This window comes from Patiria miniata, unplaced genomic scaffold (genome assembly GCF_015706575.1).
Source record: "Patiria miniata isolate m_02_andy unplaced genomic scaffold, ASM1570657v1 HiC_scaffold_2, whole genome shotgun sequence".
Taxonomy (NCBI): domain Eukaryota; kingdom Metazoa; phylum Echinodermata; class Asteroidea; order Valvatida; family Asterinidae; genus Patiria; species Patiria miniata.
Window position 1 is genome coordinate 11,292,631 of NW_024037058.1, and position 12,019 is coordinate 11,304,649.

General features: G+C 40.4%; 1 protein-coding gene across 2 annotated transcripts; it reads right to left on the bottom strand.

Annotated features, from left to right (window-relative positions):
* Positions 1-1,210: 1,210 nt before the first annotated feature.
* LOC119726497 (tafazzin-like) lies at positions 1,211-10,235 on the bottom strand. Of its 2 annotated transcripts, none has more exons than XM_038198210.1 (8): positions 10,028-10,235; positions 7,679-7,804; positions 7,217-7,262; positions 5,353-5,438; positions 4,548-4,628; positions 2,817-2,858; positions 2,457-2,650; positions 1,211-1,704 (listed from the first exon to the last, which is right to left on the bottom strand). In XM_038198210.1, the coding sequence occupies exons 1-8, from the start codon at positions 10,113-10,115 to the stop codon at positions 1,600-1,602; spliced, it is 768 nt and encodes a 255-aa protein (XP_038054138.1). In that variant the 5' UTR covers positions 10,116-10,235; the 3' UTR covers positions 1,211-1,599. The 2 variants fall into 2 exon arrangements, with proteins under 2 accessions (XP_038054138.1, XP_038054136.1); XM_038198208.1 differs by having other exon boundaries at positions 1,212-1,704; positions 10,004-10,234.
* Positions 10,236-12,019: the final 1,784 nt, after the last annotated feature.

The following is a 12,019-nucleotide window of genomic DNA, read 5'->3' on the forward strand; positions in this document are numbered from 1 at the left end:
TTACCGCATTTTCATCATGCCTTCATTGGGACTTAGTGCGCGGCGCAGCGGGAACCAGTCATTGCTGCACTTGCACGTACGGGCCCACGTGTTTTCATGCAGCTCTACGCGATATGCAGATTGTGCACGCACAGTATACAACCGCTGTACACACACGATCTTATACAGTACGTACGAGCTCGGTGTTCGTTCATTTTTAGCGATGTCCAGCGGCATATTAACGTGAGTTTGGGCATTATACCAACGAAAAATACGTGTAGCTTAAGACTTAAAATCCTTTGCGTTTTTATCACTTCTTATTTTTAAACTTCCCGTGTTTGACGAGCCCTCTTTTGGATTTCTGAGGAGCGCTATTTTTAGCGCTCCTTCGAGACAGTCGAGGAGCGCAGTAGGAGCGCCTGCGCGATCGCGCTCCTTAAAAATGAAGGACTGCCATTGGGTGTGTACTTTGCCAAATTCTACTACAGTATTAGCCTCTGCAGAAAAAGACGAGTGTGGTTAAGACGATTCATATTAATGTTACCCAAAACTTTATTGAACACATACTACTTACTATCTTGGCTATACATCATTAAAAATGGTGAATTAAAATTCCTATGCAATCACTATATTTCCCCCTAACAAGAATAATCATACAAAAATCATGTTGTGAATTTATAAATAATGTATTCAATCCATTATCATATGTTAGTCATTTGAATTTTAAAAAAATGGGATAAGTAGATTGACCAGGCTAGCCCAAGTTCAAATTGCAATTCACCTGCATGTACCATGTGTACTATACAGGGTGGATAAAAAAAATTAAAAAAATGAAACGGAGATATTCTTGCAAATTGGAACAGAAGTAGGGCACATGTGAATGAAAGGGAGATATTCTCTGTCAGGGTTGAATCTCCTCTTTAAAATGACACCCTGATCATGTCATTACATTCATGGTTGACTGAACAGTGACCAATTTTATGAAAGGGGCTTTTTAGAGAATTGCGCTGCTTTTCAATTGTGGTTTTTGTGGTGTCATTTGTCACAGAGTGAAAGGCTATGGTTGCCAATCAAGGCAGGTTGGGGAAAAAAAGAGATTTCACCATGAAAAGTGGCGCAATTCTCTAAGTAGACCCTTTCATAAAATTGGTCACTGCTCAGTCAACCGTGAATGTAAGAACATGATCAGGGTGTCACTTTAAAGAGGAGATTCAACCCTAACAGAGGATATCTCCCTTTGATTCACATGTGCCCTACTTGTGTTCCAATTAGCTATAATATCTCGGTTTCTTTTTTTATCCACCCTGTATGATTCTGTTCAAAATTTAATTGGCTACCACTGCCAATAACACAGACGCCTATGAAAGCAGCTGAATCAACCTCCTGTAGACGCATGTGTTAAAAACAGCCGCAGCCTGAGCCAAGTTAGGCTGGGTTCGAACCACTAGGCTACAGCTTGAATTAACACACCAGTCTATAGGAAGCGGCTGTAGCCGCTAGCCAGTGGCTTCCATAGGTGCGCATGTTATTCCCAGCCTTAGGCCAAGTGATTGGGACGCAGCCTGAGTTATGATTCCAACTTGGGCACAATTCCCAGTTAGGATAACTAATCCCTTTCTGTTAACTGCTGGAGGAAAATCTTGCCTTGTGTAGAGCCTCTGCCTTGGCTTTCAGAGAAACAAACTCTTCTTGAATGATGTCTGTCAACTTCTTTCTGATTTCAAGCTAAAGTTGATGATAAAAGAAATAGAACATATTGTTAAAAAAAACATACCTAACATTAAATTTGATGCAATTTTGACATTACAGTTTTTAAACCTGCCAGCGATACGTAACAAAATCATCTGCTTCTCGAAAATTTTGCAAAAGATTTTTAATGGAGACTGTCACAAACAGGGTACATCATTTTTTGAAAATACAAAAAAAGGAATTGTATCAGCTCAAGTCTGCAAGTCTAATTTAGTTAATATAAATTCAGAAATGTGTACATGTTTCCAACTACCCTACTTTCCAACTATACCACCAAATATGCTGTTTAGTGACTTCAGTGTAAACTGGCCCTTATTTTAACCCTAACTCGCCAGGCCTTTTTGCTAGGATGGAGCCTCAATCCTGCAAATTCCTCCATTCTTTCTTGAATATGGTCCGTGGAGGGGTGACCACTGCCTGAATCCTGCAAAATCCTGCGGCAGTGACTGCCAATATGTTGAGGCTTGGCCAGTGACATCCTGGAGCAGTACGGAGGATTTCAAGCATAATCCAGGCCTTTATTTATGCATGGCTGAACAACACAAGGTCCAGCCCAAGACCTTTACAAAATACATCCTACGAAATCAGTAACGCACTTTTGCCATGTAACCTCAATCCTCAAAATTCCTCTAATTTGGCAAAGAGGATTTTGAAGGATTCAGGGCAGATAGGGTTAAGGGCCCCTTTTTGAGGATGAATGGGTTAGACTTGTATACAAGTCCACTCACCGGTGATCTCCCCTCCTCCCGTAGGCGCGACAGTGATTCCCTGAAGTCCAGCGGCTTGCCAATCAGCATGGTGATCTTCTTGCCCAATTTGGGGATGTACGGCGGGTGGTTGGCCAGCACCTCATCCATCCCTAGATGCCAGAATGGAATGACCAAGGGCAGCACTTTGCTCTCAGCGATGGCTCTTCCCACTCCTATAAATAAGGGTGTAAGAATCAGTTGATGACAATGATTTTGAGGGGAAGCAGCAAGAGCAATAAAAAGTCAGTCCATTTAAATGACTCTTATTCTTTAGTCACAATTTGTTATTAGAATATTCCTGCAGGAACAAAAGCCTTAAGGGTTCTTACTGCAACTTACCCCATTTTAATCTCATGACTTCATTGTTCATGTTGACTTTTCCTGTGTAAAGACGAATATATAAACAAAAACAAGTCATTAAACCATGAACATTCAATGGAATATGCAACATTTGCAAACATCAAAAAACAAAAGTACCAAATTATCATGAAATACCCTAATGAACTATTAATGAATGACGGTCTAAAGCGTCCTGTAAAATCGTGGCACCTGGTGAGCTGAAATTTTCAAGAGAAGTGGTATTTTTGTATCAGTTTCCAACGCTGGTCGGCCGACCAGCATTGTTGGAAAGAAAACTGGCTTTTTTTTTTTTTAAATACTGCTGTCAATTTATCATATTTAGATAGTCAGCATTTTCTTTGCATTCGATTACACACCTGTGAATGGGTACAAGCCAGCTAGACTGGTTCCCTGACATTACAATTCCCTGATAAATCGCTCCGTTTTTCTTGGCTTTTCCAGCATTTACGAACCCAAAACGTCAAACAAGTCAGTGTAACAATATTTGCCATAAAATACTAACTACCCAAACCGGTCCATTTCTGAAAATTACAGCCAAAGCAAATGTTGTATATTCCCTTTAAACACTTGCTGCTTCGGTGCTGGATACTTGGTTAATTTTGGAAGCAATGGGGTCGGGGAGGGTTCGGAGTCGCATTTCAATTACTGTCAACCAGCTGTGTTTTAAGAAGAAACCATTCCCTGTGGCCCTTACCCAAAACTAAATACTGAATACAAATTCACAACTATTTACACCTTATTAAAGAAAAAAAAATAAATTAGCGTGCAATATAACCCATGGCAATTTTGTTTTAATAACTAAATGTTACTGGGATATTTGGGGCTGAGTAGGGGTGTGCATTTACGGGTAGTACTGGAACAGGGTACCCGATTGAAAGAAACACGGGTATCCGGGTACCCGTGAAAGAAACCCAACCTGAAATTCAAATCTCGGAAGTTGCTGTTTGAGATTTTTATAAAAATGTCCGCATGATAATACTGCCACATCGGTGCATCAATGCAGTGAGATACAAGTGTGTACAATGAGCTCTGCAGCTTTACAGTGTAAATTGCAACTTTCACGAGCGTCATAAATGTGAAAAATGCTTTGTTTTCCCATGTAGCCTGGTTTTCATTTTGAAAATCCTCCACAAATGACATTCGTCGAAACCTTTCTTTTTTTTATTGTCAGAGAAGTTACTTTGTAAGTTGTAAACCTGGTTGCGGGTACCTGATTCCACAATCTGGAACCGGTTCCTGACATGAACGGTCGGGTACTCGGGTACCCGGTTCCGCTGTACAGCCCTAGGGCTGAGGCCATTCCGAGTCCTCCCAAATACAGTACTACGCAGGAACTCAACAGCCCATTGTTCCCACATCATTTTTGAGGGCCCAATTTCATGGCGCTGCTAACCACAGCATTCTGCGCTTACGATCACGATTCTGTGCTAACAGCACTAGCAGAAACATTCTCCGCTAACCCAGTAAGCACAGAATCCTTAGTTGTGGGATGTACGCAATGTGCAGAGGCAACCTGTGAAATATGCTAACCGTAAGCACGGAATTATCTGCTACAGTAAGCAGGGATTTTTCAAGGCTAACGGTAAACAGAACAATGGAATTGGGCCCAGGTGCATCAAGCCTCGTGCAAAGTACTAGCGACTGTGCCAACCCCCCCCCCCCCCCTTAAAAGGATGGGGGGGGGACCCCAAAAAAATCACAAGAACCTACCTTCAGGAAAGAAGTGCACCCACTGGCCTTTATGTAGTTTGTCAATGCACACATCCATGGAATGCTGGTATACACCGTCCCCTGCAACATGTCAACAATTGGATTATTTGATTTGGTTATTCGTTTATTTTAAAGCATTTTTTTTTTAATGATAGTAGCAATGACATATCAACCCTCCTACTGCTTGAACAGTCACAGAAAGTCAAAAATTCCATCCAATTCCCCTGGCATGCAGTCAGATCATACTTCAAGCAAGCACTCTAGACTAGTCGAATTCAGTCAACAGACAAAAGTGGGAAAGTGGTAGTCACGGCTGGCTTATCAATCACCTACAGGCAAAGCACAGCTGTATCAAGTTACATAAACAGTCACAGCCAGTCAATCCTGCTTTATGTAAGCTGGGAGCTCTTAACTGTTGAAAAGAGTCACTTGACTGAAAGGGCAACTTGGCACAGAATGTGTGCATGTTTGCATAGGAAGGTTAAACAAGACTACATGTACAGCGTCTTCAACAGCAACATCAGTAGTGAATTAATATAGAATGGTAGAATAACTGAAAAGTGAATAATTTTACCTTATAAAGTGGGAATTATATTTAAAGTTGACAATTTATAACCTCTTGAAATATGGACCTTTCTTCCATACATTACTTTTTACAAAAACAAGGAAAGAGCTTGTAATGAAAATGTACAACATTGCCTAACTACATTTTAGAAGATCTTCTGCCTGGCTTTTCGACAAGAAATCTTTTCCTTTTCCGAATAGAAAGTCGACTCTCTGGTTAAGGGGTAAACAATGTACAAACCTCTGACTACAGGTACCCCTTGTCCGAGACTGAAGAAGTACACATGCCATCTCTTACTGCAGGTGATATCACTGGCTACTGGACACCTGTGAAGAAACACACCGACTGTCGGAATTAACCAATTAGCACCTGCGCTACATTGTATGAGGACATTACTCCTTGAAGGCTCAATAAAACCATACAAAAGTGCTTGGATGGTTTTGGATCATACAGGGCGAGTCAAAAAAGCGGAACCCAAACCCCAAAATATATTTCATATTTGAACAAATATGTAGTACCAAAATAATGATGACTGGAAAGCCAATTTCATCAACTACTTTTAGATGAAAAAATACTGAAATTGCTCAATCTGTTCAAAGTATATCACCATTTAAACGCAATGACCCTGAAACCTCTTTCGTCCAAAAATGTGATTTCAAGAATTGTCGTCACAATTGTCTTCAAACATCACCAGCGATAAAACCTCAGTTTAAAACTAAAAATATTTAACAAAGTCCTTTTGAAGGCCCGTCTTTAAAAAAAGGGGATTTATAAATCATATTGTTTGCCTAGGCAGGGTTGTTAACAAAGATACCGTGTACTACAGTTGTTGAAACAAGTATTCTGTGTCATTTTCTTTGTTGTTCCAAACAGTCAGAACACACAATAAGTTGCTTTTTTTTGTGGACGAAACAGGTTTTAGGGTAATTGCGTTTAAATGGTGATATTCTTTGAAGGGATTGAGCAATTTCAGTAATTTTTTTATCTAAAAGTAGTTTTTGAAATTGGCTTACCAGTCATTGTTATGTTTGGTGCTACGTATATCTTTAAATATGAAATATATTTTTGGGGGTTTGGGTTCTGCTTTTTTTTACTCACCCTGTACAAGGAGGGTGGTTTTGGGGCGGAACAGGGACAAATTCAATTCCAACTTTTCTTTTCCAACTTTAGTTGGGGCCATTAGGCCAAAAAAAAAAGTCTCCGGTTTCTGGTATTAGCATATTGTGTAAACTTGCGAAGTTTATCAAGCGTCAATTTTTTTTGTCATGCCGTTGCACTTAAGGCCAAAAAAAAAACAAGTCTCCGGTTTCTGGTATGGAGCTTGTCCAAAAAGTGGTGCGGCGACGCGTTTTTTTTTTTTTTTTAACCTGACTTTTTTGGCTTCAAATGTCGGCTGATGACTGCAAATGGTGCCCGACTAAACTTAGTGCAAATATATGGGAGTCCAGAGAGGCCACATAAAGCTTATTCTCGATCATAACTCCATCTAAAAACATGTGCAAATTGTGCAGCAGCAGAATTCCAGTCAAACCAGTGAGTTTGGCGGTTTTGAGACATCATCTTGTATTGAAAAAAAAAACTTTTTCATTTTGCCGACGCGCATGGCTACGGCGACGCGCGCGCATACCAGAAACCGGAGACTTTTTTTTTTGGCCTTACTAAAGTTGATGAATAACATCAATGTTGAGACGGTACATTTGCACAGAAGGAAGGGTGGGCCATGCTGGGAAGTGGGAACTGAAGGGCCATGGAACAGATATGAAACTATAAATTTAAGGGTACAAACACTTTTTCACTTCTGCTTTTTTTATGCCAATTCCCACACCCTTTTGGGAAGGGGTAAACAATTTGTCCAAGTTGAGTTTACTGTACATAATGCGCACCAACTCTAGCAATGACACCAAGTATAGATGGGACAGTCCGCCATTACGGTTGGGGCAATTCCAAGTACAGTTGGGATGATCCCAACAATAACTGCGATCGTTTCAACTGTTGGTTCGATGCTGTAGTTGGGCTTGACATAATATAGTCCCTTTTGTAAAATTTACTTTTTTAAAACTGATCTTCAGAACTTTCCTAATGTCACGAAAATGGGAACACTTACCATCTTGTTCTGTGTGGATGTCCAAATCTTCTCAATTTTAGTGTTCCTAAAAATGCAAAAAAATCATGGTTTATACTTCAGAAATGTCATAAGTGCACATAAGGCCCCCAAAAAGTCTTCCTTTTGGCCAAGCGCCCCCCCTCCCCCCCCCCCGACGCCCATGGTAGGGCGCGATTTGTACCATTTAGCCTGATCCTGATGTGCTACGAGTCGATTGCGCTGCCCGATCAATTGATTGCACTGCGATATCGGTGGATTGACCACCATCAGACGATCGCACCAACATCAGTCGATCACCTTTTCTTTCTAATTCACGGCTCTGGAGCATTGTCTTCAAAAAAGGGTAGTAAAGTCTGAGAAAGGATCGACCGATCACACAAATGCATTTCTACGCAAATCCACAGATCACACACAACATTCATTTAGGGCCTAATAGAAAAATAAAATAACAAATATCCTTACCCCATAATAATGGGTCAAAGCAGGAGATGTGGTTGCCTACAGTGATAAGGGGACGCTCAGGGGATCTTTTCTCCACTGCGTCATACAGAATGTTGAGGTTATGACCCTGGAAATCATTTACCCAATCTGTGAACGAAAAGAAACCCAATATCACGGACCACATATTTTCAGTGTTTCAAAACTTGAATTTTTAAAGAATAATAATAATTTTGCAGGCTACCGCTTTTTTCCAACATCTCAAAGCGCTTCACAGTTCTTACCCCTGTTCATCAGGCCAAGAGATCAGTTATCAGCAGCAGCTAAAGATCAGTCTACATAATCAATCATAGGAAGCCATTATGTTCCTAAGTTTAGAGAGGCCATTGTAGAACACAGAGTTATCTCCTATAATCACTGCAGGTGCAGGAGTTTGACTCTGTAACCATCTGACCACAGCTCTTTTTGTGTTTTTTTTTTGTAGACCAGCAGTGGGCAAACTCATCCACTGTTATTTCTACCCGATGCATTACATTTACGTGTACATGTATGATGTACTACATATATGATTCCTTACAAAATTTGGAAAGATTTCCATATACACAATGATATAAGAAGTTCACTCAACACCCTGTGTACAAACCCTATGAGAGTGGACTGAAAAATTCTAAGTGTTTTCTAAGAAAATGCTTGTATTTTCTTACTGCTCAAATTGACTTTGATGACATGAAATTACTATCTTGGGGCTTGTTAGGCGAAGTAAAAAAAAAAACATGTTTAGCGTCCCCGCCCGCTTCCTTTTTAGAGGCCGCCTCCTTTTTTTTTTTTTTTTTTTCTTTTTTTTTTAAGACAAAAATTGATAAATTTTAACGATCTCTGACGAAAGAAATCGTATTTTTAGACTTTTATACCGTGTATAAAGCTGTGGAAATAGTCAATGAGTCCAAGTGGCGGCCATTTTGAAAAAAGCTGGTAACCATCTTGAAAAATAGCCCAGCCGCGTTGTCTTGAAAAATGTGTCGGGCGGCCATTTTGAAAAGAAAAAACAAAAAACAAAAGGGCCTCCTCCTTCCTTTTTGTCAAAGAGGCAGGACGCTAAACATGTTTTTTTTTTATTTTGCCTTAGTCAATACAGAGGAAAATTAGTGAACTTCTTATATGGAAATCTTTCCCAAAATTTTAATCAAGGTGAAAAGACAAATCTCCATTATGTCCAATTCTCGCTCTGCTGCTTGAAAAGTTGTAACTTTCATCGAAAATGTGATTTCACGTAGTCTTGCATTCTGAAAACTTTAAAAATTATAAAAACTACTACAATAAAAGTACAAACAGCTTACTGAACAAGCATTGTACCATCTTTATGATCTTGTTCATGTGGGACAAAAAGAACATGCGTTGCTAGACGTGAGCACATATTGAAATGAATGCATGATAACTTGGAAATGGAAGCGCAAAAGTCTTCGATTGATAGGCCTATGCGTAGCCTCTTCGTACTCAGCAACACATCAGCAAAGCGTGTTCTGTTTGACCCATGAACAAATGATGAACAAAATGTCGCATAATACTGTGAAAGTGCTTATTGTTGACCTGGAAAGTGGAATAAAAAAAAGAAGATAAAATTGTCTGTTCGTGCAACTGAGTGGTGACAGTGGAGTTCGAGTGGGGCCCTTGCTGTTTCATGCACTATTGGTTGCGGTTCCAGTACCAAAGCTGTGATGCGAGTGGTAAACCTTATATTAGTGCATGAAACAGTCATCGGGTGTTACGCTTCCGCGTGACGTCATGCGCCAACAGCCAGCGTAGCCGGCAAAAACGAGTAGTTGACAGCGATCGCTCTCTGTGCCTGTTAATCGACCGCCATTCATTGTACACAATTTTTTTTGTGCACAAACCAATTGCGGTCCTGGCCAATCCAGCAAGGTTGTCAAGTTAGCGGTTATTCCTCCTGTTTTCACTGCAATTGTAGGCTGAATCTTCATCGTGGATCGTTTTTTACTTCAAGGACCTGTGTAATGGTTATTCCAGGCAAGTTTGGGGTGAGTTGCAGTTGCAATTAGTGTGTAACGGGGACAAAATTGAACATTTTCCCAAAAAATTTGCCTATACTACAAGTTACGAGAAAAATTCGCTCCAGCCCTAATAGACAACCCAATGATAAAACTCAGGGCTGGGTAACTCCAGCTATTATTATAATATTAATCATGGCCATGCACTGGAAGCACAGACATGACAGAGTCTACTCCATCATCAGTGCTTGGCCAAAGAATATAGCCATACTGTCATGACTGTGTAGGCCTAGGCCTAACACTAACACTGAAACAGTAACACAACAAGAGGATCTCAACGTACTGAGAAAAATACGACAAAAGATACCCGTGCCGGTAATCATAAATCGTGATCCAATTCTCCAAAATATCCCTGGCTTCTCGGGTATAACGAACTGCCATGGTTCAAGAGGCATACTTGTTTATAACCACGAATCACAAAAAAATGAAGCAAAATTATTTATTAAGCAGGTCGACCATTTGAAATATCATCATCATGCATATCATATTTATCATGTCTAGTGTCTGAATTTTCGTGTTTGCCGCCCTCAATCGTCAGCTGCAGCATAAAAAAACAAGGACACCGGCCGGCAACCTCGTTTCCAGGATGCCGAACAGTACGCTCCCATCACTACCTTTCCTTTGGAAACTAGGTTGGAAATAAAGTGAGCACTGGGGACGAGATTGACCGGCCGGCGAATCATGTATACATGGCGCGACCCATTAACGTCAAGTGCGCCTCGTTAGGTAACACCACTCATCAAACTCAGAGCAATCATATCTGAAAGAATTTGAAGATCGTCCAAAAAAAAAAGAAGAGATAGGCAATGCTAACATTTAAGGGGAAAGTTAACCCGACTCAGTGCCTCTGAGCTGGCCGTACATACTATCACATGACTTGCAATAGTATTAAATGTACGACATGAGGCGTTGCCATGTTGGGGTTTGTTTAGGCTGTTCTTTGGACCTAAGCGCGAGAACGCGATCGGCAGGCCGGCACCTGTCATAGATAAAGAATAAAAGTCTTTTTATTCTATATTCTATGGCACCGCACCTTTGCACGTTTACGCGTGACGTAAAGAGCTATGACGTACGTCATTAGCACAGATATTCTATATCTATGGACGTCAGTAACTCAATAACTCGAATGGGACGCTATGAGTCATGTTGTACTGGAAATAATGAAACCGCCCCACGCCTCCTATAAAAATATTATGGTAAATACCGACGGTTATTCTAGCCTGAGAATTTGTCTTCTTCGCAAGGCGCGTGCAGACTGATTTCTGAGCTTGAGGCCACCAAACCTGAGAAAAACCTGCGAGTTTTACATGTTCACCGTGTTCGCGGGCACGATGAAGTCAATTTCCCTTGCATTCCTACTGAAGGCCTGCTGGACATTCGGCGCTTTATGGCAGTCCGCAAAAAGTACGTATCTCCGCCATAGTTATACTAAAAAGAAGAAAGGTTGGGATCGTCATGTAGATCAATTAAAGTTTAGCAGAAGAAATATTGCAAATCGTACAATGATTTTATTCGATACAATTAAGGTACAAAATAACCGTTACCGTTCATGTGGTAACACGGTCAGTGGCACAACGAAATAACTAGCAGAACATATCTGGCAAAACTACCAATAAACTTGCAAGAACTGTCCTTAAATTCTGTAATTTCTGACAACGAATCATTAACAAGCATCTTAAAACTCAAAGGTAAATTATCAAACTGTATTAATAACGGAGAGACCGTGAATCATGAAGGAACCAAAAATCCAGCTGAAAATCAAGACGAACAAAATAATGTCCTTTGAAACGAATAACTGTCTCGGTTTACAGTTTCCATGTAGTGTTTTCTCACTGCCAGATTACTTAAGAATCCACTTAATCAAACTGTCTCTAAATAACTATAACATTCAGCGTATAAACCAAACTTTATAGCATGACGTACTTCACTTTCACTGGCATATTCAGAATAACATGGAAATTATCTTGTCCAAAATGCAAGGAAATCTCTGGAAATAACAATAGACTGAACACTTAGCTCTTTGACAAGATTCTGCTGTCATGACTGAAACAACTGTGGTTAAAACGGTTAAGCTGTAAAACTCGGGCTCGGTCCATGCTCATTGGGAATTTGACCTATAAAGTGGAGTGTTTGCTACTTCGTTTTCATTGATCCAAAAATGGTGGAACCCAGTTTACCCAGATGACATGAAACATAGGCCTACCTCATACCCTGCTGCACGGATGAGATGTGTATCATTTCATCTAGGATCCCGAAGAGCATAATTGGAGGGGGAGTTTCTATCGAATTCCCGATGAGC

Bases quoted from the DNA above. Each gene is read 5' to 3' on its own strand.
- LOC119726497 (XM_038198208.1), bottom strand. From the start codon at position 10,115: ATGCCTCTTGAACCATGGCAGTTCGTTATACCCGAGAAGCCAGGGATA. The intron at 7,805-10,003 runs GTACGTTGAGAT...TTTCGTTCACAG, and splicing joins CTTTTGTCGTATTTTTCTCA to ATTGGGTAAATGATTTCCAG. The intron at 2,859-4,547 runs GTAGGTTCTTGT...GTCTTTACACAG, and splicing joins GGTGCACTTCTTTCCTGAAG to GAAAAGTCAACATGAACAAT.